Raw genomic sequence first — 27686 nt, 5'->3', positions numbered from 1 at the left:
AGTCCTCGTGATAACCACCATAAAAACAGAAGTGGTACCAAAAAAAATCTTTCCCACCCCCAGCCAGGCACTGGTGGCTCCCACCTGTAATCCTAGCTACTCAGGAAGCCTAGATCTGAGGACCAAAGTTCAAAGCCAGTTTGGGCAGGAAAGTCTGTGAGATTATTCAATTAACTGCCAAAAACATCTGGAAGTAGAGTTGTGGCTCAAGTGGTAGAACACTAGCCATGAGCAAAAAAGGCCAGGGACAGTGCCTAGGCCAGGACTAGCACAAAAAGAGAGACAAAGAGTGAGACAGAGAAAGTTGAGTTGTGTTCAACCCAGAAACTACTACTGTGCATGCCTAAGAGAAATGACCATGTATATCCTACACACACTTGTACAGGAATGATGGCATTAACATTGTTCATAATAGCCCAAAGCCAGGCATCTACCAACTGATAGAGAAGGAAATAAGAGCTGCCTTCCTAAGAGTAGTGTTCAGCCATGAGCAGTAAAGGACCAGTGTGGGTTACAACACTAATAAGTCTCAAAAACGTGCTGAGTCTCAGAAACCAAACTCCAGTGATGACGTGTAATTGTTTCAATGACATGAGTAGAATAAACGGAGAAAAGGAAGTAGATTTGTGATGGGATTGGCCCGGGGAAGAGCAGCTGCTAGTGGCTACAGCATTTCTTTGGGGGTGATCAAAATCTAATATTTACTGATAATGGTTGCATGCCTCTAAAATGCGCTTTGCTTCATTGACTTGTGCACTTTAAATGAAGAATTGAGAGTTCAGCAAAGCCGCTATATAAAGTCATACAAACAAGCCAGGGGTAAAGATTCATTCTTATAATTTTAACACTCAGAAGGCTGAGACAGGAGGATCGTGATTTTGGAGGCCTTCCTGGGCTACATAATGAGACAGTCTCTCTCAAAAACATAAATCGTGCACACGTGTATGTGCGAAAGTGCGCACACACACACATGCCAAAGCATTCTCAGGAAAAAGCACACCTGTTTTTTTTTCTTATCTCTCCAGGCATCCACTATTCCCACTACTAGCTTTGTTGTTTGAAAAATGTGAACAGTCCACACAAGGCTCAGAGGGAACAACTTCTGCCAGTTTTGATGTGGACATTGAGAACTTCGTCAGGAAACAGGAAAAAGAAGGGAAACCCTTCTTCTGTGAGGATCCGGAAACAGATAACTTAGTAAGTAAAGTCAGTGTTTTATTTTTTAAAACTTTTGAAATCCTTTCACAAAATGTTAAGCTTCTAGTGAAGAAGTTCACTAGAGAATTGTATCATTATAAAACAAGCTCGTTTCAATGTATCAAAAACCCATGGTTCTATCTTCTGGTTTCTGTGCTTTTCTTTGGACAAGTGAGTGAAAGAATCTTCCTCTCTTGAGCCCGGTGTGGTGGCTCAAACCTATAATCCTAGGTACTCAGGAGGCTTGAGATCTAAGGATCACAGTTCAAAGCCAGCCAGGACAGGAAAGACTGTGAGACTCCTATCTCCAATAAACCACTCAGAAAACCAGAAGTAGTGCTGTGTGTGGCTCAAGTGGTAGAGTGCTCACCTTGAGCTGAAGAGCTGAGGGACAGCGCCCAGGCCGAGTTCAAACCCCAAGACCAACAACAAATAAAAAGAATCCTTGCCTCCATGCCAGCTTGTGCGGGTCCTTGTGAAGGTTCCACAGCAGGCCTGTGTGCCCACCTTTTGTTCTTGGTAGATCCCTAATCTTGGCATAAGACTTGGTGTCCTCCAAGACTTCTCAAACCTGATGCAGTACTTCCTGTGTAAGCTTACAGGCAGAGGGCCAGTGACTCCCAGGAGAGGGGTGCTGATGACAGCAGAGTTGATGTTATTAGTAGTCGTCGGTTGCTGAGGGGTAGCTTACCTCAAAATTTAGTGACTTCATACCAAGTTATTAAACTTAAGAGAAAATCTTTGTGTGAGCAGAGTTCTTAGAATTTACACTAGAAATACAATCTAGAAGAGCTGGGCTTTTGAAATTAGGAAACACTTATGGGATTGTGTGGCTGTAGGGATGGAGTAGCGCAAAGGAAAGAGACCTGCTTAGCCACAGTGAGTTGGGGCTGGGCTGTGGCCCCATGTCTGTAGGGACAGAGTTAGTTGTAGCATGGCTGCTCTGAGGGTGGCTTTGGGCTCCGTGTTGTATGTAGACCAGATGCCCCTCAGGCCCAGAGTTGATTCAGCAGCTCTGAGACATTGTCCATGTGTGGTTTCAGATGTGGTTCCACCTCCATTGTTAGCATCCAAGGTATCTCCACCCACTAACCAAGACCCGGCACATGTGACAGTGATGATTGCTGTCCTCTGGTCTCAGCTAAACGTCCACTAACTCTTTCTAGATGGTGAAAGCAATCCAGGTCCTGCGCATTCATCTTCTTGAGCTGGAAAAGGTGAATGAACTCTGCAAAGATTTCTGCAGTCGCTACATTGCCTGTCTGAAGACAAAGATGAACAGCGAGACCCTGCTGAGCGGGGAGCCTGGGAGCCCCTACTCCCCTGTGCAGTCCCAGGTACTGTCCCCAGGGCCCGGCCTGCTTCCTGTGGTGTTGCTCCTGAGACCAGCAGCACCTTTACAGGTGCTGGGCTCACTGGATGACTGCCCCGCTGCAGTGATCCGATTCTTTGAACTTGGTCTGGTTCGGAGTGACTAGGGCCAGAGAAAATGTCTTTCTGAGCTTGGTGGGTGGGATGGAGGTGTAGAGGGAAGGGGTGGGTCTTCCGTCTACATTATAGGCCCCACCCACCCTGGCCTTGTCTATGGGGAGTGGAATAGAGTACCATTTGCTTCTTTATCTTAGTAAGTACTGAAGCACACCAACGTTTAAGTGCTGATCACTGCATTTAGCAGTCATTTTGCATCTCTTTTCCATAAGGGACCCTATTTTCTGAAAACTTGTCAGAGCGTCTGCACTGCACCTCAGGCCTTCCCTCTGTTGTGATAGCATTATGCCCTTCCTTTGAGTTTTGGACGGGATTTTTTCCCCCCTGGGACTTTGAGAGCTTCCAGCAGGGGAGCCCAGCTACCTGTCTACCCTGGATAGAAGACGATCCTTCTCTGTCAGGGATAGTTCTCCTCTTAGACCAAGTGCATAGCTTCGGGAGGGAGGCACATGGAGCATGTGCGGGAGGAAGGGGACACCGCCTAGCCAGCAGCTCAGCGGGACCAACCTGGTGATCATGGTGTGATGGGTGCCGCAGCCAGCTTGTCCTCGCATCCATGTGTGCTCTAATGTTTAGCAGGTTCAAAGCGCCATCACAGGCACCCTCAGCCCCCAGGGAATTGTGGTACCAGCCTCTGCCCTGCAGCAGGGAAATGTAACCATGGCAACGGTGGCAGGTATGACTATCATATGTCCATTTTTTCTGTAAGACTTGGCAGTAAAGAAGATCTCTTGTATTCAAATGAGTGTATAAATAGGAATTTTAAAGTTGTTACATTTGTTTGTACTTTCACAGTATTTTGTTCAATTCCAGCTCCTGATATAATTGTACTAGAATCTAGTTCTTTGAATATTTCTTATTATGAACAAATATAATATTTAAATTGTATTTTTCTTACCTAAAGTATTTTGTACAAAAAGTCTTAACATAAGGTGCTGAAAATACATAGCAAAAAATATTTGTGCTTTTCAAATAAGAATTTTGAATTATAATTTTAGCAGCAACTGAAAAAGCTAAGCTGTATCATGAATTGTTAGTTTAGCAAAAATTATAGGCCTAATTTTGTGTTATTTTTTAATTTTTATTGTAATTTTTTTTTTTTGTCAGTCGTGGGGCTTGAACTCTGGGCCTGGGCGCTCTCCCTCAGCTCTTCAGCTCAAGGCGAACGCTCTACTGCTTGAGCCACAGCGCCACTTCTGGTTTTCTAGTGGTTTTTTGGAGATAAGAGTCTCACAGACTTTCCTGCCCGGGCTGGCTTTGAATTGTGATCCTCAGATCTCAGCCTCCTGAGTAGCTAGGATTGCACATGTGAGCCACTGGCACCCAGCTATTTTTATTTTATTTTATTAAAAAAAGAGTTTTGTGGGCTGGGAAGGTGGCTCAGTGGTAGAGCGCTTGCCTTGCATGCATGAGGCCCTGGGTTCGATTCCTCAGCACCACATAAGCAAAAAGAAAAAAAAAAAAAAGAGTTTTGTCGCTGTGGGGCCTGAACTCTGGGCCTGGGCGCTGTCCCTCAGCTCTTCAGCTCAAGGCTAGCGTGCTACCACTTGAGCTATAGCACCACTTCCAGCTTTTTTTTTCTGCTTATGTGGTGCTGAGGAATCGAACCCAGAGCCTCATGCATGCAAGGCAAGCGCTCTACCACTGAGCCACCTTCCCAGCCCTAGGCCTAAGTTTAGTATTACTTGGCTAGCCAAAACCATTTCAAGAAGGGGACTGATTGCAGCACTCCTTGGCATATGTAGACTGCTACACATGAAACAAAAGCCTCTGAAGGGAGTGGACCAAGGCATGCTGGGAATGGAGCAGGATCTGCTGGCCATGGTAAAAATGTAACTGAAACCTCATATAACAGCAGAATGGGAAACCTCCCAGGAAAAAGAGCACTAGTGACCAGCCCAGTGCTACTGGCTCATGCTACTCAACAGCCTGAGATCTGAGGATCTCAGTTCAAAGCCAGCCTGGGCAGGAAAGCCCGTGAGACTCTTACCTCCAATTAACCACCAGAAAACCTGAAATGGCACTGTGCTTCAAAGTGATAGACCACTAGCCTTGAGCAAATGAGCTCAGGTTCAGCACCCAGGCCCTGAGTTCAATTCCCACAACTGACAAAAACAAAACCAGTGGTTAAAATATAACCAGAATGAAAGTATTTCTTTATCTGGAGCCATTAGCCAGTCTTTAATATGTGGTAATTGAGAGAATAGCAGAGGCAGAGGCAGGCAAAACGAAGGGGCATGAAAGTCCCCTTTGGTTCCATGGGTTAGTGAGGAGGAGAGTGAGCCTTTGGTCATTTGTCACAGAAGGTCAGTTCACAGAGTATTGTTGAAATTCCCTCCTTAAGTAGGACAAGAGCAGTTAAAGTAAGTTGTAAAGTAGCTTAGTTCTTAAACGTCTCTTCTCCCTTTTGAGGTGGCACAGTGTACCAGCCTGTCACCGTGGTCACTCCGCAAGGCCAGGTGGTCACGCAGGCCTTGTCGCCAGGGACAATTAGGATCCAGAACTCCCAGGTGAGTGCCACCTTCTGAGAGGCTCGGGGTTGGGTGGCCATGTGTGTGGCACTGAGGGACAGGCCAGGCGTGGGCACTGAGGGACAGGCCAGGCATGGGCACTGAGGGACAGGCCAGGCATGGGCCGTCCCTCTGCTTGAAGACAGTGGTGTCTCCTGGACAGTCTCCATTCAGGCTGAATCCGTTTGAATTGGTTTGTTTCTTTTCACTTCCTATCTTCCTTGCTGTTGAAAATTTGCAAATTTCAGGAAAGTCTTTTGTTGTTGTTATTGGTGGCATGGTGGTGGTGGTGGTGGTCATGGTCATGGGGCTTCAACACTAGGCCTGGGCTCTGTCCTCCAACTCCTCAGCTCAAGGCTCGTGCTCTACTATTTTGAGCCACAGCGCCACTTCCAGTTTTCTGGTGGTTCAGTGGAGATAAGAGTCCAGCCCAGGCTGGCTTTGAACCTCGATCCTCAGATCTCAGCCTCCTCAGTAGCTAGAATGATAGGCTGAGCCACGATGCCCAGCTCAGGAAAGACTTTTGCAGCCCCCAGAAGCAGCTTGTTAACCAGCTTGTGTTCATGTTCACCTGAGGTTTGAGATTCTGTCTGCTGCAGAGCAGCAGCAAGTTTTACAGCAAGACAAGGCCCAGCCTGAACCCCCAGCAGTAGGCTGGGAGAGCCGTCCCGAGCACTGGGAGCTTTCCTGGCTCTCCGCAGTGTGCCTTTTCTGTGTCTGAGGCACTTAATTTAAAGCAAACGCCAATGAGAGACCAAAGGGGATCCAGCCAGGGGTCTCAGCTCCCCTATTTCAAGTGTCTGGCCTCCATAGCAGGAGAGACAGCTGTGCGAATCAACAGGGACCAGGCAGACAGATGTGTACACTGTGCCCTGTCCTTTCCCCATCCTTTGGGGTGGAGTAAGGACATTGGGCCTGCGAGGCTGCAGGATCCCTTTAAATTCTGGAGCCACAAACACGTTCTGTTTTTTTTGTTTGTTTGGTTGGTTGTTTTTTTTTACTTTGAGCTAGTTTTAAATGAGAAAGACAAGGCGTGGATTCTCGTTGGGGAGCGTTGGTTTGGGTTCTGTCAGGCCTGGCTGGTGTGCAGCATGTGTCTGGGTCCGTCCTTCTGTGGATGGCTGCAGCTGCCCTGGACGCGAGCGCAGAGCTGAGTGCGTCTGTGCTCCACTGCCTCCTGTGGTCTCCCGGGAGCGTAGGGAAGCAGTCAGACCCCAGCAAGGCCACCCCTTCATCCTCCTGAGGGGGAGACACCACACCAGGCCCTTGCTGCAGGAAACAGTCATTGTCCCGGCACTGATGGACCCAGTGGGTTCGTGCTCCAAAAGCTGAGTGACCAGAACCACGAGCTCCTGTCTTTTACACCCCTTTTCCTTTATCTAGCCCGTGTTTACATAGTGTTTCATCGGGTCAAGGACGCAGGCCTGGCTGCCTGTGTGCTGCCTGGCCCGCAGGGCTTAGCCCTGTCCGCGTTTTGCTGTAGCCCAGCCCCTCTCTGGGCCTCACGTCACGCCAGCCCGCCCTCTTCCATTTTAAACGCCAGTGACCACACAGCCGTCTAGTTGCAGAATAATTTCCTAGTGTCACATTAGAGGAAACATTTTCAAGTCAAATATCTTATCAGAATCTTACTTGTCTTGTTTAGGAAGGATGTTTTCTACTTAACTGAATTTTCTTTCTTTCTTTTTTTTTTTGGTTGGTCGTGGGGCTTGAACTCTGGGCCTGGGTGCTGTCCCTCAGCTCTTCAGCTCAAGGCAAGCACTCTACCACTTGAGCTACAGCGCCACTTCCGGTTTTCTGGTGGTTTATTGGAGATAGGAGTCTCATGGTCTCTCCTGCCCTGGCTGGCTTTGAACCGAGATCCTCAGATCTCAGCCTCCTGAGTAGCTAGGATTACAGGCATGAGCCACTAGCGCCCGGCTTTAACTGCATTTTCTTAGAAATGAAGTTTGCTATTTAAATAGAAAAGCTATAAAATGGTACTCCAGTTGGAGCACCTTCGTACCTGGACCTGTGTGGCCTGCGTGATAGATAACCCCAGCTCCCTCAGCTGGACACCAGGGCAGGAGAGTCTGTGAGACTCACCTTCAGTTAGCCACCGAAAAGCCAGAGTTGTACCTCAAGTGGTACAGTGCTAGCCTTGAGTATTAACACTCAGGGAAGCTCCCAGTTCCTGAGTTCAATTCCCAAGACTGGCACAAAAACAACCCATCAGGATAGGTGGTAGTCATGGCCTTGTTCCAACACTGCTCTGTCCCACAGGGCTCCCTGCCTTGTGGCTCAGGCAGGCGGACATCCTGGGCTTGTAGAAGGTGATGGCGGTGCACCCGGCAGCCCCCAGGAGGGCGTGAGTCACCGTTGTATGGGACGCGTTGCCCTCCCCTGCAGGCCTTGCCTGCCTGAGGGCCTTCACCAAGAAGCCTTCGTCCGTGGCCCGCACAAGCCCACTTAGCAATGGCTGTGCAGAGTGCCGTTATGGGGAGGGCCTCTGCCCGCCACTTTCTTGTGCTCCTGTGACTTGGTGCCGATTTTATTCCCCTCTTCTTTTTTTGTTGCTGGTAGGACTTGAACTCTGGGCCTGGGTGCTGTCCCTCAGCTCTTCAGCTCAAGGCGAGTGCTCTACCACTTGAGCCACAGCGCCACTTCCAGTTTTCTGAGTGGTTTATTGGAGATAAGTCTCATGGTCTTCCTGCCCAGGCTGGCTTTGAACCTCGATCCTCAGATCTCAGCCTCCTGAGTAGCTCGGCTGACAGGCGTGAGTCCCCGGTGCCCGGCTTCCCCTCTTCTCACAGGCGCTTTGAATGTTCCTCTCAGGTCCGCGTCTGTCACAGCTCAGCTGTCATAGGATGCCGCCACAGGCTGGCAGCAGGTGCTGGCACAGCCCCGCACGTCCCCGCCAAACCGTCCAGCCCTTTTTCTCTGTTTTCCTCTGTCTCTTAACTCATCCTTTAAAATACCTTCTTTTGCCTTTGTCATGGAAGCGGGTATTTCTCTCCTGCCGCCCCCTCCAGCCTCGCCCTCCTGATGCTTGGTTGGTGTTCTGGTATTCGGTCTTAGCAGTGCCAGCACTGTTGCTGCCATGTGGCTGTCTCTGATTCCAGTGCTGTTCCACCTTGAGGCGGTGGGTCGTTTTGTTCTGTATTTGCTGGTACTGGCGGTTGCACTCCAGGCCTCCTGCTGGCCAGAAGCCCTGTCTTCAGCCCTCTTTGACTTTGTTGGTTTTAGGGCTTGCGTGTATGCCTTGGCAGTCTGTGTGGGGATCCTTGAATGCGTCACTCACAGTGAGAGACAGGTGCACACCACCACACCCAACATTTTACTGCTGGAAATGGGTTCTTGAGAAGTTTTGCCTGGGTTGACCTTAAACTATAGGATTGCAGGTGTGAGCCTGATTGATTGATTTTCCCTGTGTGTTTTTCACTGTGTTCCCGTGCTCTCTGGCGCCCAGCGGCCCCGTAGCAATTCTCCTGAGACTGTGTTCCACTGCACGGGTTCTGCTGCCTTCCCTTCTGCTCAGCTGGCCTGTTCTGCCCTGTGTCAGTCCTGGGTGCAGGGCCCTGTCCATTCCCATCACTGCTGCTGACCAGGTGCCTCAGGAAGCACTGGTGTGAGGACCTGAGCTCCCCCTGTCTGCCGACGGCCTGGCTCCAGGGCTCCAAGGCCCTGGGAGTCCATCTGAGACACACTTCTGCGAGCTCTCTGACATAGTGATGCTGTGGTGGGCCAGAGATTCTAGGAGAGAAGCAGACCGCCCTCCCTCTGTTCTCACCCTGCCCCACGCACCTGTCCCCTCTGCCTGTGCACAGCGTGTCCCTGCCAGTGGGCTTGCCGTGGGCTCCTGAGCCGGCACCAGCCCGAGTCCCCTCTCCCAGCCCAGCTCCGACGTGCCTCCTGGACGAGCCGCAGTTCCCTGAGCCGAGTCATCCCCACAGTGTGGCCTGTGCCTCTGGTGACTGGCTAAAAATGGGGGCGCCCACAACCCTGGCTTACGGCCAGTTTGCTAGAGCAGCTCCCAGAACTCGGAAGCAGTATGCCAGCTTACCGTGCCAGGTGTCTCAAGCAGCACTGGTGAGGCTGCTGTACCTTGCCAGGTGAAGGAGCTTGGAGCTCCGCCCTCCCAGGTACTCTGCCTCCAGGAAGCTTCTGGGGTCTGGGCCCTGTTCTTGGGTTGGTTATGGGGGCGTCGTGGTATAAGCATGACTGACAAACCTACTGGACACTAGTGATCACCTTAACCGTCAGCCCTTCTAAGCCTTCGGGCTGTAATCCTGCCTTGGTGTTTCCATCCTGGAGCCTCTGGGGGCAGCCAGGACAACTCAACTGTATACAGAAAGATATCACTGCCCAGAGCTGGGCTCACGCCTGTCATCCTAGCTACTCAGGAGGCTGAGATCTGAGGATTGCAGTTCAAAGCCAGCCCGGGCAGGAAAAGCTGTGAAACTCTCATCTCCAATAAACCACCAGAACACTGGAAGTGGCGCCATGGCTCAAATGGTAGAGCGTTAGTTAGCTTCAGAGCTGAGGAACAGCATTCAGACCCAGAGTTCAAGCCCCGTGACTGACCAAAAAGAAAAAAAAAGATATCACTTATCCCTGGAAGAGTCCAAGGACTTTAACAGATATGGGGCTGGAAGTGGGGATGAAGAACAAAGAGACATTGCAATGTTAGATGTGCCTCAGAAGATGAGTACCCGGGCTGGGAAGGTGGCTCAGTGGTAGAGCGCTTGCCTTGCATGCCTGAGGCCCTGGGTTCCATTCCTCAGCACCACATAAGCAGAAAAATCCAGAAGTGGCACTGGGGCTCAAGTGGTAGAGAGCTAGCCTTGAGCTGAAGAGCTGAGGGACAGCGCCCAGGCCCAGAGTTCAGGCCCCACGACCAACAACAACAACAAAAAGATGAGTCCCCATAGGTCTGGCTTGTCCACTTTTACATAAAGCCAGCCGTCACTCCGTGGGGGGGCTCCTCTCTAAAGCCACAGCTGTGTGCACGTGTCATCGCTTCCTCTCTAATGTTATCGGTCAAATGTTCAAGCTCCAGTTACAGCTGAACCAAGATCTCAGCATTCTACACCAAGATGACAGCTCGTCCAAGAACAAGAGGGGCGTCCTGCCAAAGCATGCCACCAACGTGATGCGGTCCTGGCTCTTCCAGCACATTGGGGTAAGGGGGCCAGGCTGCAGCTAGCGTGGCCCAAGGTGCCCTCTGCACGCGTGTCTTGTCCCTGCGTCCAGCAGCCCCAGGTCTATGGGTCTGGGGTTACATTGAGTGTGGGCTGAGCATGGGTCCCTAAAATGGCCTTGAAAAACTTAAGACATAAGGATCTCCTAGTGGAAAGAGAGTTAACTTAGCTCATGCTAATTGTGTGCATGTGTGGGAGAAAATCCTACCCTTCAGGTCGGATGGTGGCGTGGGGTTACTTGAGAAGTGGGCAGAGAAAAGGATGTGTTCGTGCAAAACTTCGGGAAGGAAAGCGGTGTTTCATGCTGTGTTTTCAAGGATGTCATTAAGGTTAGGGAGCGCAGTGTGTACCGAGGAGGGTCTGGGAGCATGAGCTGACTGCCCACATGGGGTCCCCGGGTAAGCAGGGACCCTGGCTCTCCTCGTGCCCCAGACTTCCCCGGAAGCTTGGTGTGGTGGCAGTGGGGACGTGTTGTAGGCAGCCTACTGCCACACGGGGAGCATCGAGAGTCCAGAGTGACCAGGCGTGTCCCGGGGGAAATGCAGTGAGGCCCAGGAGTGGGGAGGTGGGGGTGCGCAACCAGGGTGCACAGGACTGAGGACCACAGCAGGGAAAAGCATTCGGTGGTGACAGGCAGGGAGAAGGGCCGCGCTGTGGTTATGCTGGCCTGTACGCCGGCTGCAGGGCTGTGGTCTCCCCTCATTCTCCTTTCTTTGCAATGACTCGGCCTCATGGTTTTCTGAACGTATCAGGGCAGCTCTGGTTATTGTCTGCTTTTCTATGTATTTGTTTCCTGCCCAGTTGTTGTTGTTGTTTTGTGGGGTGGAAAGGGGCTTGCTGGGGATGGTGCTCAGGCCCCACCTCGTGCTGGGCCAGTGGCTTACCACTGTGCTACATCCCAGCCCGTGGTCTATGAGACGGGTCTGTCTGAGTAGCTGCCCTTCCAGCTTCTGCCTCCCAAGTGCTGGAATCACAGGCTTGCCGCACCACACCCTTGGTATTTTAGGAAGTTTTTGTTTTGTGTACGTGACAGTACTAGGACTTGAACTCAGAGCCTCATGCTCTCATTTGGCTTTTGTGTTCAAGCCTGGTGCTTTGCCACTTATGCTACACCTCCAGGTTTCTTGCTAGTGAATTGGAGATAAGGAGCTCTCAGATTTGTCTCCCTGGACTGACTTAAAACTGTGATCCTCAGATCTCAGCCTCCTGAGTAGCTAGGATTACAGGCGTGAGCCACTGGCGCCTGGCACATTGAGACTTAAAGGGCAAAAATGTATGTGCTTCTACAATGTGGAAATCAGAGCTACGTACTCCTCAGTCCTTTCAAATCACATATCCTGTTGCTAAGTTTTCAGGAACAAACTTGACTGCTGAGTAGATCTGATGCCGTTCCATCCCTCTGGTAATGTGCCGCCACTCAAATTGAGTGTTAAGCCGCATCCAGGGCAATGGGCAGATGCTGCTGTCCTGCTTTGTTGGTCCCATGTACACCCGAGTAAATGTCATCCTGGCACAGTCACCCGGGCTGGGAAAAGGACTTTTTGTGTGCTGGAGGGAGGAATGTCTGGCTATGGGCTATTTATAGTCCTTGGAATCATTCTGCATACCCACAGGACAGGCACATATGCTTCTCCTCAGCTTCCAGTGGCGAGGCTGCGGTGGTGACCATTGTGTATGGCGAGTGATGATGTTCTGAGTATCCAAATGGCCCTCAGCAGAAATATGGTTCCCCACTCCTGCTAGATAGAAGTCATTTTCCTTGGGTGCAGTTAGTTGTCATAGATAAAAGGTAACCTGACACAGGTGGTGGCTTATATATCAAGTCCTCCAGCGGTGCCCGCCACAGAGCACGCCCCACAGCCGGCCACCGAGACAGGACCGGAGCCATCCTCATCTTCACTGTGCTCTGCTAAGCATGAAAAGTTCTTGAATGTGAGAAGTGCTTCATTAAAAAAACAGATTTGCAGCCAGATCTAAAGTACAACCGGACACGATAACTTATACAGCCTACAGGACTGTCTCACACACAGGCTACAGGACTGTCTCACACACACACAGGCTACAGGACTGTCTCACACACAGGCTACAGGACTGTCTCACACACACACAGGCTACAGGACTGTCTCACACACACACAGGCTACAGGACTGTCTCACACACACAGGCTACAGGACTGTCTCTCACACACACAGGCTACAGGACTGTCTCACACACACACAGGCTACAGGACTGTCTCTCACACAGGCTACAGGACTGTCTCACACACACACAGGCTACAGGACTGTCTCACACACACACAGGCTACAGGACTGTCTCACACACAGGCTACAGGACTGTCTCACACACACACAGGCTACAGGACTGTCTCTCACACACACAGGCTACAGGACTGTCTCACACACACACAGGCTACAGGACTGTCTCTCACACACACAGGCTACAGGACTGTCTCACACACACACAGGCTACAGGACTGTCTCACACACACACAGGCTACAGGACTGTCACACACACACAGGCTACAGGACTGTCTCTCACACACACAGGCTACAGGACTGTCTCTCACACACACAGGCTACAGGACTGTCTCACACACACACAGGCTACAGGACTGTCTCACACACACACAGGCTACAGGACTGTCTCACACACACACAGGCTACAGGACTGTCTCTCACACAGGCTACAGGACTGTCTCACACACACACAGGCTACAGGACTGTCTCACACACACACAGGCTACAGGACTGTCTCTCACACACACAGGCTACAGGACTGTCTCTCACACACACAGGCTACAGGACTGTCTCACACACACACAGGCTACAGGACTGTCTCACACACACACAGGCTACAGGACTGTCTCTCACACACACAGGCTACAGGACTGTCTCACACACAGGCTACAGGACTGTCTCACACACACAGGCTACAGGACTGTCTCACACACACACAGGCTACAGGACTGTCTCACACACACACAGGCTACAGGACTGTCTCTCACACAGGCTACAGGACTGTCTCACACACACACAGGCTACAGGACTGTCTCTCACACAGGCTACAGGACTGTCTCTCACACACACAGGCTACAGGACTGTCTCTCACACACACAGGCTACAGGACTGTCTCACACACACACAGGCTACAGGACTGTCTCTCACACACACAGGCTACAGGACTGTCTCTCACACACACAGGCTACAGGACTGTCTCACACACACACAGGCTACAGGACTGTCTCACACACAGGCTACAGGACTGTCTCTCACACAGGCCACAGGACTGTCTCACACACACACAGGCTACAGGACTGTCTCTCACACACACAGGCTACAGGACTGTCTCACACACACACAGGCTACAGGACTGTCTCACACACACACAGGCTACAGGACTGTCTCACACACACACAGGCTACAGGACTGTCTCACACACACACAGGCTACAGGACTGTCTCACACACACACAGGCTACAGGACTGTCTCTCACACAGGCCACAGGACTGTCTCACACACACACAGGCTACAGGACTGTCTCTCACACAGGCTACAGGACTGTCTCTCACACACACACAGGCTACAGGACTGTCTCACACACACACAGGCTACAGGACTGTCTCACACACACACAGGCTACAGGACTGTCTCACACACAGGCTACAGGACTGTCTCACACACACACAGGCTACAGGACTGTCTCACACACACACAGGCTACAGGACTGTCTCACACACACACAGGCTACAGGACTGTCTCTCACACACACAGGCTACAGGACTGTCTCACACACAGGCTACAGGACTGTCTCACACACACAGGCCACAGGACTGTCTCTCACACACACAGGCTACAGGACTGTCTCACACACACACAGGCTACAGGACTGTCTCACACACACACAGGCTACAGGACTGTCTCTCACACACACAGGCTACAGGACTGTCTCACACACAGGCTACAGGACTGTCTCACACACACACAGGCTACAGGACTGTCTCACACACACACAGGCTACAGGACTGTCTCACACACACACAGGCTACAGGACTGTCTCTCACACACACAGGCTACAGGACTGTCTCACACACAGGCTACAGGACTGTCTCACACACACACAGGCTACAGGACTGTCTCTCACACACACAGGCTACAGGACTGTCTCTCACACAGGCCACAGGACTGTCTCACACACACACAGGCTACAGGACTGTCTCTCACACAGGCTACAGGACTGTCTCACACACACACAGGCTACAGGACTGTCTCTCACACACACACAGGCTACAGGACTGTCTCACACACACACAGGCTACAGGACTGTCTCTCACACAGGCCACAGGACTGTCTCACACACACACAGGCTACGGGACTGTCTCTCACACAGGCTACAGGACTGTCTCACAGACACAGGCTACAGGACTGTCTCACACACACAGGCTACAGGACTGTCTCACACACAGGCTACAGGACTGTCTCTCACACACACAGGCTACAGGACTGTCTCACACACACAGGCTACAGGACTGTCTCACACACACACAGGCTACAGGACTGTCTCACACACACAGGCTACAGGACTGTCTCTCACACAGGCTACAGGACTGTCTCTCACACAGGCTACAGGACTGTCTCTCACACAGGCTACAGGACTGTCTCTCACACAGGCTACAGGACTGTCTCACACACACACAGGCTACAGGACTGTCTCTCACACAGGCTACAGGACTGTCTCTCACACAGGCTACAGGACTGTCTCTCACACACACAGGCTACAGGACTGTCTCTCACACAGGCTACAGGACTGTCTCTCACACACACAGGCTACAGGACTGTCTCTCACACACACAGGCTACAGGACTGTCTCACACACACACAGGCTACAGGACTGTCTCTCACACACACAGGCTACAGGACTGTCTCACACACACACAGGCTACAGGACTGTCTCTCACACAGGCCACAGGACTGTCTCACACACACACAGGCTACAGGACTGTCTCTCACACAGGCTACAGGACTGTCTCACACACACACAGGCTACAGGACTGTCTCACACACACACAGGCTACAGGACTGTCTCACACACACACAGGCTACAGGACTGTCTCTCACACACACAGGCTACAGGACTGTCTCACACACACACAGGCTACAGGACTGTCTCTCACACACACAGGCTACAGGACTGTCTCACACACACACAGGCTACAGGACTGTCTCTCACACACACAGGCTACAGGACTGTCTCACACACACACAGGCTACAGGACTGTCTCTCACACAGGCCACAGGACTGTCTCACACACACACAGGCTACAGGACTGTCTCTCACACAGGCTACAGGACTGTCTCACACACACACAGGCTACAGGACTGTCTCACACACACACAGGCTACAGGACTGTCTCACACACACACAGGCTACAGGACTGTCTCTCACACAGGCCACAGGACTGTCTCACACACACACAGGCTACAGGACTGTCTCTCACACAGGCTACAGGACTGTCTCACACACACACAGGCTACAGGACTGTCTCTCACACACACACAGGCTACAGGACTGTCTCACACACACACAGGCTACAGGACTGTCTCACACACACACAGGCTACAGGACTGTCTCACACACAGGCTACAGGACTGTCTCACACACACACAGGCTACAGGACTGTCTCACACACACACAGGCTACAGGACTGTCTCACACACACACAGGCTACAGGACTGTCTCTCACACACACAGGCTACAGGACTGTCTCACACACAGGCTACAGGACTGTCTCACACACACAGGCCACAGGACTGTCTCTCACACACACAGGCTACAGGACTGTCTCACACACACACAGGCTACAGGACTGTCTCACACACACACAGGCTACAGGACTGTCTCTCACACACACAGGCTACAGGACTGTCTCACACACAGGCTACAGGACTGTCTCACACACACACAGGCTACAGGACTGTCTCACACACACACAGGCTACAGGACTGTCTCACACACACACAGGCTACAGGACTGTCTCTCACACACACAGGCTACAGGACTGTCTCACACACAGGCTACAGGACTGTCTCACACACACACAGGCTACAGGACTGTCTCTCACACACACAGGCTACAGGACTGTCTCTCACACAGGCCACAGGACTGTCTCACACACACACAGGCTACAGGACTGTCTCTCACACAGGCTACAGGACTGTCTCACACACACACAGGCTACAGGACTGTCTCTCACACACACACAGGCTACAGGACTGTCTCACACACACACAGGCTACAGCACTGTCTCTCACACAGGCCACAGGACTGTCTCACACACACACAGGCTACGGGACTGTCTCTCACACAGGCTACAGGACTGTCTCATAGACACAGGCTACAGGACTGTCTCACACACACAGGCTACAGGACTGTCTCACACACAGGCTACAGGACTGTCTCTCACACACACAGGCTACAGGACTGTCTCACACACACAGGCTACAGGACTGTCTCACACACACACAGGCTACAGGACTGTCTCTCACACAGGCTACAGGACTGTCTCTCACACAGGCTACAGGACTGTCTCACACACACACAGGCTACAGGACTGTCTCTCACACAGGCTACAGGACTGTCTCTCACACAGGCTACAGGACTGTCTCACACACACACAGGCTACATTACTGTCTCACACACACACAGGCTACAGGACTGTCTCACACACACACAGGCTACAGGACTGTCTCTCACACACACAGGCTACAGGACTGTCTCACACACACACAGGCTACAGGACTGTCTCACACACACACAGGCTACAGGACTGTCTCTCACACAGGCTACAGGACTGTCTCTCACACAGGCTACAGGACTGTCTCTCACACACACAGGCTACAGGACTGTCTCTCACACAGGCTACAGGACTGTCTCTCACACACACAGGCTACAGGACTGTCTCTCACACACACAGGCTACAGGACTGTCTCACACACACACAGGCTACAGGACTGTCTCTCACACACACAGGCTACAGGACTGTCTCACACACACACAGGCTACAGGACTGTCTCTCACACAGGCCACAGGACTGTCTCACACACACACAGGCTACAGGACTGTCTCTCACACAGGCTACAGGACTGTCTCACACACACACAGGCTACAGGACTGTCTCACACACACACAGGCTACAGGACTGTCTCACACACACACAGGCTACAGGACTGTCTCTCACACACACAGGCTACAGGACTGTCTCACACACACACAGGCTACAGGACTGTCTCTCACACACACAGGCTACAGGACTGTCTCACACACACACAGGCTACAGGACTGTCTCTCACACACACAGGCTACAGGACTGTCTCACACACACACAGGCTACAGGACTGTCTCTCACACAGGCCACAGGACTGTCTCACACACACACAGGCTACAGGACTGTCTCTCACACAGGCTACAGGACTGTCTCACACACACACAGGCTACAGGACTGTCTCACACACACACAGGCTACAGGACTGTCTCACACACACACAGGCTACAGGACTGTCTCTCACACAGGCCACAGGACTGTCTCACACACACACAGGCTACAGGACTGTCTCTCACACAGGCTACAGGACTGTCTCACACACACACAGGCTACAGGACTCTCTCTCACACACACACAGGCTACAGGACTGTCTCACACACACACAGGCTACAGGACTGTCTCACACACACACAGGCTACAGGACTGTCTCACACACAGGCTACAGGACTGTCTCACACACACACAGGCTACAGGACTGTCTCACACACACACAGGCTACAGGACTGTCTCACACACACACAGGCTACAGGACTGTCTCTCACACACACAGGCTACAGGACTGTCTCACACACAGGCTACAGGACTGTCTCACACACACAGGCCACAGGACTGTCTCTCACACACACAGGCTACAGGACTGTCTCACACACACACAGGCTACAGGACTGTCTCACACACACACAGGCTACAGGACTGTCTCTCACACACACAGGCTACAGGACTGTCTCACACACAGGCTACAGGACTGTCTCACACACACACAGGCTACAGGACTGTCTCACACACACACAGGCTACAGGACTGTCTCACACACACACAGGCTACAGGACTGTCTCTCACACACACAGGCTACAGGACTGTCTCACACACAGGCTACAGGACTGTCTCACACACACACAGGCTACAGGACTGTCTCTCACACACACAGGCTACAGGACTGTCTCTCACACAGGCCACAGGACTGTCTCACACACACACAGGCTACAGGACTGTCTCTCACACAGGCTACAGGACTGTCTCACACACACACAGGCTACAGGACTGTCTCTCACACACACACAGGCTACAGGACTGTCTCACACACACACAGGCTACAGCACTGTCTCTCACACAGGCCACAGGACTGTCTCACACACACACAGGCTACGGGACTGTCTCTCACACAGGCTACAGGACTGTCTCATAGACACAGGCTACAGGACTGTCTCACACACACAGGCTACAGGACTGTCTCACACACAGGCTACAGGACTGTCTCTCACACACACAGGCTACAGGACTGTCTCACACACACAGGCTACAGGACTGTCTCACACACACACAGGCTACAGGACTGTCTCTCACACAGGCTACAGGACTGTCTCTCACACAGGCTACAGGACTGTCTCTCACACAGGCTACAGGACTGTCTCTCACACAGGCTACAGGACTGTCTCACACACACACAGGCTACAGGACTGTCTCTCACACAGGCTACAGGACTGTCTCTCACACAGGCTACAGGACTGTCTCACACACACACAGGCTACAGGACTGTCTCACACACACACAGGCTACAGGACTGTCTCACACACACACAGGCTACAGGACTGTCTCACACACACACAGGCTACAGGACTGTCTCACACACACACAGGCTACAGGACTGTCTCACACACACACAGGCTACAGGACTGTCTCACACACAGGCTACAGGACTGTCTCACACAGGCTACGGGACTGTCTCTCACACAGGCTACAGGACTGTCTCTCACACAGGCTACAGGACTGTCTCACACACACACAGGCTACAGGACTGTCTCTCACACACACAGGCTACAGGACTGTCTCAAACACACACAGGCTACAGGACTGTCTCACACACACACAGGCTACAGGACTGTCTCTCACACACACAGGCTACAGGACTGTCTCTCACACACACAGGCTACAGGACTGTCTCTCACACAGGCTACAGGACTGTCTCTCACACACACAGGCTATAGGACTGTCTCACACACACACAGGCTACAGGACTGTCTCACACACACACAGGCTACAGGACTGTCTCACACACACACAGGCTACAGGACTGTCTCACACACACACAGGCTACAGGACTGTCTCACACACACACAGGCTACAGGACTGTCTCTCACACAGGCTACAGGACTGTCTCTCACACAGGCTACAGGACTGTCTCACACACACACAGGCCACAGGACTGTCTCTCACACACACAGGCTACAGGACTGTCTCACACACACACAGGCTACAGGACTGTCTCACACACACACAGGCTACAGGACTGTCTCTCACACAGGCTACAGGACTGTCTCTCACACAGGCTACAGGACTGTCTCACACACACAGGCTACAGGACTGTCTCACACACACACAGGCTACAGGACTGTCTCTCACACACACAGGCTACAGGACTGTCTCACACACACACAGGCTACAGGACTGTCTCTCACACAGGCTACAGGACTGTCTCTCACACAGGCTACAGGACTGTCTCACACACACACAGGCCACAGGACTGTCTCTCACACACACAGGCTACAGGACTGTCTCACACACACACAGGCTACAGGACTGTCTCTCACACAGGCTACAGGACTGTCTCTCACACACACAGGCTACAGGACTGTCTCTCACACAGGCTACAGGACTGTCTCTCACACAGGCTACGGGACTGTCTCACACACACACAGGCTACAGGACTGTCTCTCACACACACAGGCTACAGGACTGTCTCTCACACACACAGGCTACAGGACTGTCTCACACACACACAGGCTACAGGACTGTCTCTCACACACACAGGCTACAGGACTGTCTCACACACAGGCTACAGGACTGTCTCTCACACACACAGGCTACAGGACTGTCTCACACACACACAGGCCACAGGACTGTCTCACACACACACAGGCTACAGGACTGTCTCACACACAGGCTACAGGACTGTCTCACACAGGCTACGGGACTGTCTCTCACACAGGCTACAGGACTGTCTCTCACACAGGCTACAGGACTGTCTCACACACACACAGGCTACAGGACTGTCTCTCACACACACAGGCTACAGGACTGTCTCACACACACACAGGCTACAGGACTGTCTCACACACACACAGGCTACAGGACTGTCTCTCACACACACAGGCTACAGGACTGTCTCACACACAGGCTACAGGACTGTCTCTCACACAGGCTACAGGACTGTCTCACACACACAGGCTACAGGACTGTCTCACACACACACAGGCTACAGGACTGTCTCTCACACAGGCTACAGGACTGTCTCTCACACAGGCTACAGGACTGTCTCACACACACAGGCTACAGGACTGTCTCACACACACACAGGCTACAGGACTGTCTCTCACACACACAGGCTACAGGACTGTCTCACACACACACAGGCTACAGGACTGTCTCTCACACAGGCTACAGGACTGTCTCTCACACAGGCTACAGGACTGTCTCACACACACAGGCCACAGGACTGTCTCTCACACACACAGGCTACAGGACTGTCTCACACACACACAGGCTACAGGACTGTCTCACACACACACAGGCTGCAGGACTGTCTCTCACACACACAGGCTACAGGACTGTCTCTCACACACACAGGCTACAGGACTGTCTCACACACACACAGGCTACAGGACTGTCTCACACACACACAGGCTACAGGACTGTCTCTCACACACACAGGCTACAGGACTGTCTCACACACAGGCTACAGGACTGTCTCACACACACACAGGCCACAGGACTGTCTCTCACACAGGCTACAGGACTGTCTCTCACACAGGCTACAGGACTGTCTCACACACACACAGGCTACAGGACTGTCTCACACACACACAGGCTACAGGACTGTCTCACACACAGGCTACAGGACTGTCTCACACACACACAGGCTACAGGACTGTCTCTCACACAGGCTACAGGACTGTCTCTCACACACACAGGCTACAGGACTGTCTCTCACACACACAGGCTACAGGACTGTCTCACACACACACAGGCTACAGGACTGTCTCTCACACAGGCTACAGGACTGTCTCACACACACACAGGCTACAGGACTGTCTCTCACACACACAGGCTACAGGACTGTCTCACACACACACAGGCTACAGGACTGTCTCACACACAGGCTACAGGACTGTCTCACACAGGCTACAGGACTGTCTCTCACACAGGCTACAGGACTGTCTCACACACACACAGGCTACAGGACTGTCTCACACACACACAGGCTACAGGACTGTCTCTCACACAGGCTACAGGACTGTCTCACACACACACAGGCTACAGGACTGTCTCTCACACACACAGGCTACAGGACTGTCTCTCACACACACAGGCTACAGGACTGTCTCACACACACAGGCCACAGGACTGTCTCACACACAGGCTACAGGACTGTCTCTCACACAGGCCACAGGACTGTCTCACACACACACAGGCTACAGGACTGTCTCTCACACAGGCTACAGGACTGTCTCACACACACACAGGCTACAGGACTGTCTCTCACACACACAGGCTACAGGACTGTCTCACACACACACAGGCTACAGGACTGTCTCACACACAGGCTACAGGACTGTCTCACACAGGCTACAGGACTGTCTCTCACACAGGCTACAGGACTGTCTCACACACACACAGGCTACAGGACTGTCTCACACACACACAGGCTACAGGACTGTCTCTCACACAGGCTACAGGACTGTCTCACACACACACAGGCTACAGGACTGTCTCTCACACACACAGGCTACAGGACTGTCTCACACACACACAGGCTACAGGACTGTCTCACACACACACAGGCTACAGGACTGTCTCTCACACACACAGGCCACAGGACTGTCTCACACACACACAGGCTACAGGACTGTCTCACACACAGGCTACAGGACTGTCTCACACAGGCTACGGGACTGTCTCTCACACACACAGGCTACAGGACTGTCTCACACACAGGCTACAGGACTGTCTCACACACACACAGGCTACAGGACTGTCTCTCACACAGGCTACAGGACTGTCTCTCACACAGGCTACAGGACTGTCTCACACACACACAGGCTACAGGACTGTCTCTCACACAGGCTACAGGACTGTCTCACACACACACACAGGCTACAGGACTGTCTCTCACACAGGCTACAGGACTGTCTCTCACACACACAGGCTACAGGACTGTCTCTCACACAGGCTACAGGACTGTCTCTCACACAGGCTACAGGACTGTCTCTCACACAGGCTACAGGACTGTCTCTCACACACACAGGCTACAGGACTGTCTCTCACACAGGCTACAGGACTGTCTCTCACACACACAGGCCACAGGACTGTCTCTCACACAGGCTACAGGACTGTCTCACACACACACACAGGCTACAGGACTGTCTCACACACACACACACAGGCTACAGGACTGTCTCACACACACACACAGGCTACAGGACTGTCACACACACACAGGCTACAGGACTGTCTCTCACACAGGCTACAGGACTGTCTCTCACACAGTCTACAGGACTGTCTCACACACACACACAGGCTACAGGACTGTCTCACACACACACAGGCTACAGGACTGTCTCTCACACAGGCCACAGGAGGTTACTCTTAGGGGAGGAACCTAAAGGGAAAACTCCTCTGAATATTTAAACAAAATGAATACTAAGAGGCAGGGAATGTAGATTAGTGGTAGAGTGCTTGCTGGTGTGCATGAAGCTCTGGGTTAGATTCCTCAGTACCACATACACAGAAAAACTGGAAGTGGCACTGTGGCTAAAATGGTAGAGTGCTAGCCTTGAGCAGAAGAAGCTCAGGGACAGTGCCCAGGTCCAGAGTTCAAGCCCCAGGATTGGCAAAAAATAATAAATAAAAATTGAATACTAAGAAATGGCAGCATGGATTTCTGTTGGTGGCGGTGTGGTGGTGTTTGTTTTTAGCCTTTCTTTTTGTCTTTTAAGGGGGAGGCAATGGATAGTGCAGAAAGAGAGGAGGGGTGAACAAATGTAGTCATGGTATTCAGTATACCCTGTGTGGAAAATGAGCTATGCAACACGTGATCCCGGACCGGGGAGACTAGGAGAGAGAAAAGGAAGGGGTGACACCGTCCAAAAAAGAAATGTGCTCGTTACCCGGCTTAGGAAACGGTAACCCCTCTCTACACCACCCTCCTCCTAACAACGTTATGTTGAAAAAAGATTTGTAAGACTAAAGTTAAGTTTGGCTAAAAGTGCTACTGATACCAGCTTTTATTCTTGGTAATTTGTATGCTTCTATTTTCTTCTTAAGAGTTAAGGTCATGAACAAACTCTCCTTTTATTTTTTAGCATCCTTACCCAACAGAAGATGAGAAAAAGCAGATTGCTGCTCAGACAAATCTGACACTACTCCAAGTGAACAACTGGTAAGACAGATGCACAGCTTTCTGACACCATGTCCTTACTGCAATAGAACCTGGAGAGGTGACCCATACACACAAAACAATCAGTCAGCAGCCCCAGGTGGCTGCAGGCCAAGGGGAGTCGAGAGCTGGATGGGCTTTGGGCTGGGGACAGTCTAGCTGTTCCCACCCTTCCCCTTCACAGGAAGGCACGCTCTGCTAACAGGCCAGTTATCAGCGAGGACAGTATCTGCACTCATGGGCGGGGAAGGAAGAGCTGGTGGGGGGCTCAAGGCAGGGCTTGCAAGTGGAGGAGCACCCGAACTCACACCTGTCATCCTGGCTACTTAGGAGGGTGAGGTGTGAGGACTGTAGCTTGAAACCAGCCGGGGCAAGCAAGCTCGTGAGACTCCTATCGCTGATAAACTACTTAGAAAAAGCCAGAAGTGGCACTGTGGCTCAAGTAGTAGAACGCTAGCCTTGAGCACAAAGAGGCTCAGAGACAGTGCCCAGACCCTGAGTTCAAGCCCCAGGACTGGCAAAAAAAAGAAAAGGAAATACTGTTGAGACGTCTGCATGCTCTGAGCTGGCGAGACCCCGTCCCCCGAGAGCTGCCATTGCTGGCAGGGCGCCAGGAATGCGCGTGCTCACGGCCCGCCCCCTGCTTCATCTCCATGCCCACTGCAGACTGCCTGTCTCTCAGTGACGCCTCCACCCCAGTCCCACGATCTTTCTGAACTGGGACGCCCAGGGATGGCCTCTGGGCGGGACAGCGAGAGTCAGGGGTGCTCTGGCTTCTACCTGTAGCTCAAGGGCGCAGTTTCTCTCCCATCTGTTCTGAGACAGTTGTGTTGCGTGGCAGGGCCTGGAGCCATTCGCTGAGAGCATGCCCAGGGACATGGCTATTTGTGGATGGAACATCCTCTTCTGGGTCTGGGGTCACGTCCTGGTAAGGTCACTCGGACCCCGGCCATGTGTTTTCCTCCAGAGAGAGGACGCTTTCCACCCAGTGCTCTTGTGTAGAGGTGCAGCTCCATTCAGTAGCGTGGTTACTTGTCTCACTTTTCTTATTCAGGTGTGAGAAGCAATGTCAGCTTCTGGTATGCATAAGAGAAGGCACAAATCCTACCAGTTGTAAACATTATTGTCCTTACTTTATCTATGCTAACATGTAAAATTGTTAAAATTTCAATATAAGCAACAGACTTTTATATTTATGCATAGATGCAACCAGGTATGCTTTAGTGTTGCATTAAATACTTCTATTGTGCCAGGTATTAGTGGATCACATCTCTAATCCTAGCTACTCAGAAGGTTGAGATCTGAGGATCATGGTTTGAAGCCAGGTCAGGTAGGAAAGTCCCTGAGATGCTTACCTCCATTAATCACCAAAAAGCCAATGTTAGAGTTGTGGCTCAAGTGGTAGAGCACTAGCTTTGAGGAAAAGAAAAAGAAATACAAACTTCAAGGACAGAACCCAGGTCCTGAGTTCAAGTCCCAAGACCAGCATACACCAAAATTTTTTTCTATGATTTTGTATTAGGGCTGTTATTTTATTTGGGTAGCAATAACACATCGTACCACTTGAGGTAATGCCTTCAGGTAGAATGCTAGCGCAGGCTTAGTGTCCAAGTGGGAGCATCTCATGGGTCCATGGTCCAGGCTGGGCAGGCCTCCTGTAGAGCCTCAGGCACTGGGTGGTGGCCGGCGTGGGGAGCTAGGACAGAGAGGGGCCAGGCCAGAGACTTTAGGAAGTTCCAAGTTGATGTGGCTTTTCTCCCCAGTGGGTGGGCCCTGCCTTGACCCCACCTGCTCTTCCTTCCCTGTTCATGAGTGCAGAGAATGCCCTACCAGCCCGGCCTTCCAGTGTGAGGGAAAGGGAGGCCACACAAGACTGTCCCAAGCCCAAAGCCCCTCCAGCTCATAACCACCCTGGCCTGCAGCCACCCGGGGCCGCCTGCTGACTGCTTTGTGTGTTTCAGTTCCTAAGTTGAGTAGTTTCCTCAAAAACAGCTTCAATGGTTTGTGCTGGATAAATACTCAACTTCTCAGGGGTGCTCATTGGCAGTAGTTTGACCTGTTACTGTAAGGACAACAGAGAGAAATAGAATAATGTCATGTAGAATAAGGTCCAAGTTGTTGTTGCTGTGATGTAGCTTTGTGAGTCCTGCTTAGCTGCTCCCTGCCCTCCAGACCTGCGGCCCCACCCCCGCCCCCAGCACACAGAGCAGCGCAGTCCCAGGGGGTCAATCACTGTCCACACACAGGCGCTGTGCTAGGTAGCTCACCATCTGGAATGGTGTCGGGAAGCGGTGGAGCGTTACCCAGGCCCTTACTCTGGTGAGCCAGAGAGCTCCCTGGTGGCCCAGCATGTGGTCTGGCCAGCGGCACAGCACGCAGCCTCAGGCAGGAGGAGAGGACTGGATTCATAAAGTCTTGCTACTTGAACATTTTCTTCCTTACAAAAAATAATGTCGTATCCACATTTGTGTCATCATGAATGCCTGATTTCACCCATGTAGAGAAAATCAGGTGAGCTTAAAAATTTACTTCTCAGCCTTTTTCTGTTTGTTTTAGCTAAGATCAATTGCAGATGAGGTATAAAAACAAAACAGAAACCCTTCACCAAAAACCAGAAAGGTGCCATGGAAGAGTGGATCCTTATTTAAACCAATTGCTATGTAAATGGCAGGCCCTAGGTTTCTGGAGACTTTGCTCACTCATTCATTTCACTGTTGGATCTCGGGGCCTGATTGCTAGGTGTGTTCATTAGGAACGTGGACTGCAGGAGGCTCTCCATGTCCCTTCCTTCTCACAGGTTCATCAATGCTAGAAGACGAATTCTCCAGCCAATGCTGGATTCCAGTTGCTCAGAGACCCCGAAAACAAAGAAAAAAACGGCTCAGAACAGGCCGGTTCAGAGGTTTTGGCCTGACTCAATCGCTTCCGGCGTGCCGCAGCCGCCTCCAAGTGAGCTCGCCATGTCAGAAGGTACGTGTCGCTGTGGACAGAGGTGGTCGTGTGAGCTGGGGCCCGTGTCGCTGTGGACAGAGGTGGTCGTGTGAGCTGAGGCCTGTGTCGCTGTGGACAGAGGTGGTCGTGTGAGCTGAGGCCTGTGTCGCTGTGGACAGAGGTGGTCGTGTGAGCTGGGGCCCGTGTCGCTGTGGACAGAGGTGGTCGTGTGAGCTGGGGCCCTGTGGGCTGCTGTGTGCTCAGGCTAGCTCCGAGGAAGCTGTGGAGTGAGTGTGTCGGTGCTGGGCTCCGGCCAGAGCTGGAGGATGTGAACCCTGTGCGCTCGTTGTAGAGTAGACGTGACCGTGTCCTTCGCTTCTGGTTTTGCTTTCCTCCTCTGCCAGTGTCGGGTGCAGCTGGCACAACGGGTCTCCCCCTGGCCGCCTGATGTCCTCCCCTGTTTCAGTGCAAGTGCCTGTCTGTAGTTTTATTTCTTCTCCTTCTCTCCCTACCGCAGGCCGCCGTCCTCACGTGGTTCAGGAGCATCTTTGTGTTGCACGCATGCTTCAAATGTTAGAACGCTTTGTGTGCCACTTGTTTGGCTTTAAGTGGGTGGCCTTGGGCTCGGG

General features: G+C 52.0%; 1 protein-coding gene across 1 annotated transcript; it reads left to right on the top strand.

Moving 5' to 3' along the window:
• Positions 1–1029: 1029 nt before the first annotated feature.
• LOC122103115 (homeobox protein PKNOX1-like) lies at positions 1030–27096 on the top strand (the record flags this gene model as incomplete). The annotated part of the gene is made up of 7 exons (XM_042673597.1): positions 1030–1197; positions 2364–2534; positions 3265–3361; positions 5098–5195; positions 10228–10356; positions 24053–24129; positions 26924–27096. Coding segments are annotated over exons 2-7 (745 nt in total), but the record flags the coding sequence as incomplete, so codon positions are not given.
• Positions 27097–27686: the final 590 nt, after the last annotated feature.

The sequence above is a fragment of the Dipodomys spectabilis genome, unplaced genomic scaffold (assembly GCF_019054845.1).
Source record: "Dipodomys spectabilis isolate Male_0828 unplaced genomic scaffold, ASM1905484v1 ptg001792l, whole genome shotgun sequence".
NCBI classification, from domain to species: Eukaryota; Metazoa; Chordata; class Mammalia; order Rodentia; family Heteromyidae; genus Dipodomys; species Dipodomys spectabilis.
The sequence above is the reverse complement of the archived record's forward strand: the minus strand, read 5'-3'. Positions and strand labels throughout refer to the sequence as shown.